This window comes from Pipistrellus hanaki (genome assembly GCF_964339955.1).
Source record: "Pipistrellus hanaki genome assembly, chromosome: 3".
Lineage (NCBI taxonomy): Eukaryota > Metazoa > Chordata > Mammalia > Chiroptera > Vespertilionidae > Pipistrellus > Pipistrellus hanaki.
Window position 1 is genome coordinate 188,203,506 of NC_140505.1, and position 4,962 is coordinate 188,208,467.

Genomic DNA, 4,962 nt, shown 5'->3' on the forward strand with positions numbered 1-4,962 from the left:
AGGAGGGCGGGGACAGTTCCTTCATGGAGGCGGCACCTTTCCCAGTGTTTCCCTCTGCATTCCGGCGGACAGATCGCACACAGCTCCTGGCTCACGGTCACGCAGAGATTAAACAGCCGGAAGCAGCCGCTACAGCAGAGGGGAGAGCAGACCGGAGCTCCGGGGGCGCTCGGATCTGGGACACTATCGCGCTGCACAGCACACACATGCATCGTTGCCACAAAAGCGGCGGGATTAGCGGATTTTCTCTCTTTTAAATCTTCTTCTAAAAGTCAACAACTCGCTGTTTTCTGCCCCAGTGGGAAAAAGGAGAAAAGGCTCACAGCCCTCAGCGATCACAGGCGCCGGTTTCTTTCTATAAAGTATCTGGTTCGATTCCTCGCGGTGATTAAACATCTTTGTGCTCCCGGAGAAGGGCCTCCGACCCCTCCCGCTCCAAACCGGCAACCGAGCGATCAAAACGGAAATGTGGCCGGGTCCCTCCCCCGCCAGCCCCGCGCCCGCCGGTAAGGGGGCGGCGGCCGGCGGAAAGGGGTTAACGCCCTCGTCCCAGCCCCCGTCCAGCCGGAGCCCCGGCCCGGCCCCGCGGGGGGCACAGTCCTCTCTCCCTCCGCAGCCCCGGCCCCGCCCCGGCGCGCGCTCCTCCGTCACTTTCCAACTTCGAAGCCTCCGCTTCTCCCTCCGGAGCCGCCGCCCCCGCCCCCTCCTCCCGTCTCCCGCTCCCCCTCCGCCTCCCCCGGGAGATCCCTCCGGGGAGGGGGCGTCTGATCGGCCAAATGCGGGAAGAAACGAGGGCCCGATCTGCGGCGGAACCGGGGAGGGGCGGCGGGGCGCTGTCCAAGTTCGGTGCCGACGGCGGCCGGCATCCCAAAGAGCGGCCACCGAGTGCCGGGCGCGGGGGCGGGGGGCGAGGGGAGGGGCGCCGGCGTCCCCGCTCCCCCAGCCCCCCCCGCCCCCGCCCCCGCCCCCGCCAGCCTCGGAGCCCGGGAGCGCCATTGGCTGCGCCGCCCAAAGTTCTTCAGCGCGGGGAGGGGCGGGGAGGGAGAGGAGGGGAGGGAGGGGAGGGGCGGGGAGGGAGGGGAGGGGCGGGGAGGGGAGGGCCGGGGAGGGAGAGGAGGGGAGGGGGGGGAGGAGCGGGGAGGGAGGGGAGGAGCGGGAGGGAGGGGAGGAGCGGGAGGGGAGGGGAGGGGAGGGGAGAAAGGGCGGGGGCGGAGCGCGCGGCCGGCGGCTGTCCGCGGTGCTGAAACCGCGAGCGCTGAGCTCAGCGCAACTAAGTCACAAAGGACAACTTTTCCTCCGGAAGAGCCGGCGGGCGGCGGCGGCGGCCCGGCCCGCCCCGGGGGAGCCCCTCCTGGCCCCGTCCACACCGGACGCCCGCGGACCAGAGTCGGGGCAGAACTGGGGGCCCCGGGGCGCGTTCCTTTTGTCCCGGGCGCGGGCGCGGCTCCGGAATAGAAGTGAGGCGGAGAGTGAGGCCGGCCGGAGCACCGCTCTGTACATAACAGGTGCAATGGGACCCCGGCACCGCTTCCCAGGAGTTTGGGGTCAAGGCCCGAACCACCGTCCCCCTGCCCCTACCCCCGGAAATGCCCACGTTCCCCAAACAGGTCCCCAACTCAAGATGGACGCCGGCCGCTCGCCGCTTTCCGTGCAGCGCGGGTCCGGGCCCCCCGGCTCCCCTCGGCCCGGGAACCGGCTCCTCCAGGAAACGGGGCCGGGCCACGGAGGGCGGCGCCGGACTCCTCGGGGAGCCTGAGCGCGGCGCCGAGCGGCCCTTCCGGGGTGCTGCCCAGTGCCCGCGCCCGGACCGCCGAGGCGGGTGCGCAGGCCGCTCCTCACTGGTTTGTGCTGAGCGCGGCCACCCGCGGCGCCGCTCGCGGAACCGCTTCCTGAGGTCCCCGTCTGCGGAGACTCGGAGCGGCTCCGCGGCAGCCGGGGGGTCGGTCCTCACCCCGGCCCCGCGGCGCCCCAGGCCCCCGCCCCGTCCCGCGCGCTGGGCCCTTACCTGTGGCTGCCGCCGCATCGGGGCCGCTCGCGGGCAGGCGGGGGCCCAGGCCACCCGGCGGCGCGCCCCGGGCCGCGCAAGTTTGCCGGCCGGGGTGCGAGTGCGAGTGAGGGGAGCGGGGTGTGAGCGGAGGAGGGGGAGGAACAAAGAGCCAAGTAAACACGGCGAGCCCGTGCGGAGCGATGCTCATAAATATTCCAGGCGCGTCCTAATCCCCCACCTCCCGACACACACACGCACGCGCCGCGAGGCCGCTCGCCGGCCACAATCGCCAAAACTCCTGCAAACTGTGGCTCCCGGAGGGGGGGGGGGGGTCGGCGAACACACTCGCACAGACCGGGCCGGGCTCAGGAAGATCCACCCGGAACCTCAGTCCTGCAGAGCCCGGGTGGAGAACGAGAGGACACCGGGCTCGGGTCTCCTAGGCCCCCGACCCCCCTGTCTCCCCCCAACTGTCCAGGACTGCGGGGCGGAGGGGGAGCCCAGCGGGTCCCGCAGCAGTTTCCTCCCTCTCCGGGGGCAGCTCAGGAAGGAGCCCCCTCCGGAACCTTCAGCGGGGCATACCCTGCGGGGAGGATCGGGCGCCGGGCTCGGGTCTCCGGAGCCCCCGCCCCGGCCTAGGGCCCCGGCCGCCTACCTGGCGGCGCGCGAGCTCCACGGAGAGCGCCTCGGGCCGGCTCTGCAGCTCCATCCCGGCAACTTGGCGGCACTTTGCGCCACTTTGGCCCCCGCTCCCGGGAAGTTGCAGGGCTCCGCGGGGGCGACCGGACCGGGCCTCCCGGGATGGGGGACACGAGCCCCGTCCCCCACGACCGAGAGGGAGGGGGCTGGCGAGGGGGAAGAAAGGCGGCCGGGCGCCCCGGCTCCGAGCCCGCGGCTACTCCAACTCTTCAGGATGCCCGGCGGGGAGTTGCGCCGGGTCCCCGGGCTGCCGGAGCCGCCCGGCGCATGGCCCCCCGGCGCCGGGAGCCCCGCGCAGGCCGGGCGCGCCCGCCCCCGCCCCGGCCGCCCGGAGCCGCCGCCGGCAGGGACTATATTTCCTCCGGCCGCGCCGGGATCTCGCGGGGTCTCGGTAAAGTTGTGCCTCGGCTGGATGCCAATTCGGCAGTGCCCGGATGGAGCGGCCCGGCGGCGGGGGGCGGGGAGCGGGGCGGGGCGGGGCGGGGCCAGGGCCGGTGAGGGGCGGGGCCCGGCGCTAGCCCCGCCCCCTCCTGCGCTTGCGCACTGCCGCCCCGCCGCGGCCAGGCGCCCGGAGCAGAGAACAAAAGTGGCAGCGAGTGGCGCAAACTCGCCCACCCCGGCTCAGGGCGCCGCGAGGCCTCCTCCTCTCGCCCTCCCCAGCCCCCCATCGCCCTCCTCTGGGGAGCCCAGCCTAAGCCAGGTTTAAGGAAACTTCTGTCCATTTTTCATTTCTTTCCCCTCTGGCTCTGGCCGGCCCCTCCATCCCCGGCTCCGCTTCCCCTCCCGACTTTGTTTACCGTGTCCTGCCTCCCGCCTGCCTCCCGCCTGCCTCCCGCGCTAGCGCGGCGACTGTGCCAGCCTCCGCCGCCGCCTGACGGCCACCGCGTGGCTCCAAGAGCGGGAGCATGCATCTCTTCACTCCGCTAACGGCTTTTACACTCACATTAAACTCTACAGAGGCGCTGGACTTTTTAAGACTTTTGTTAAAAATCGTAAGTAGGAGGTGTGCAGGAGGCAGCTGATCAATGTTTCTCATTGATGTTTCTAATTCTGTCCCTCTCCCTTCCTCTCTGTAAAAAAAAAATCAATAAAGTATATATATATATATATATTTTAAATCGTAAATGTGCCAGTCAATGTGACATAAAACAACGATAACTACAGCCATGGAAATCACATTTCCAAACTCCGGGCCCACAGCCAGGAGGTTACTGTCTCCAAGTCCAATCCCGTGGACTCGCCGGGTGGACTTCCATTCTAGCCAATTAGCATGGAAATGCCGTGGGCCCCGTGGGTGGCGGCCAGCGTGTTTGAAGACGCTGGGGAGAAATGTGCCATCGGACTTTAAACGTTCCCACTGGTGGGTCATGGCCACGTCATACTCCACAGCACAGAGAGCACCAGGCACGCACACTCAGCAAATGCCCCTTTTACCCCACCACCTGTCACCAATTACACCAGGCTCAGCAGAGCCGTGGGCATTCTTTTCAGCTGGGCCCCAATGGAGGAGGGGAAAATGCAGGTGCCAAGTTACACAAACAGCATAAGCTCACCCAGGTAAAAGGAAGGAAAAGTGCCGCCAACCAGCTGTAGCAACCTTTCAGAGTGAGTTTTTCCCCCTAATTTTTTGCATTTTCTAAAATTGTCTATAATGAGCATGCAAGAAATAATCCTCCTATATAATAAAAGCCTAATATGCCAAGTGTCTGGTCATCCTCCTCCATTCAACCAATCACATTGTAATATGCTAATGATATGCTAAGGCAACTCAACCACTCACTATGACGTGCACTGAGCACCAGGGGGCAGATGCTCCAACTGGTAGGTTAGCTTGCTGCTGGGGTCTGGCTGATGGGGACTAAGCAAGATGGGCCAGACATGCCCTTCTGCAGTCCCTCCCTGATGGTGCGCTGTGTGGTCCCTCAGCCTGGCCCATGTCCTCTCGCAATCCAGGACCCCTCAGGGGATGTCCCAGAGCCGGTTTCAGACCAATCTCACGGCCAGATTAGGGACCCACTGATACACAAATTCATGCACCAGGCCTCTAGTAAGAAAAATAAAATGAGACTTTAAAAATCTCAAGGTCGCCAAAACCGGTTTGGCTCAATGGATAGAGCATCGGCCTGTGGACTGAAAGGTCCCGGGTTCGATTCCGGCCAAGGGCATGTACCTTGGTTGCGGGCACATCCCCAGTAGGGGGTGTGCAGGAGGCAGCTGATCGATGATTCTCTCTCATTGATGTTTCTAACTCTCTATCCCTCTCTCTTCCTCTCTGT

General features: G+C 66.4%; 1 protein-coding gene across 1 annotated transcript in view; it reads right to left on the minus strand.

Moving 5' to 3' along the window:
* PHF21B (PHD finger protein 21B) overlaps positions 1–3,109 on the minus strand; it is a 37,273-nt gene extending 34,164 nt beyond the window's left edge. Inside the window, exon 1 of the mRNA XM_084879282.1 lies at positions 2,643–3,109. Within this exon, the coding sequence (XP_084735408.1) occupies positions 2,643–2,696 (54 nt within the window). The 5' untranslated portion in view covers positions 2,697–3,109. The remainder of the gene's footprint in view (positions 1–2,642) is intronic.
* Between the last annotated feature and the right edge of the window lie 1,853 nt (positions 3,110–4,962).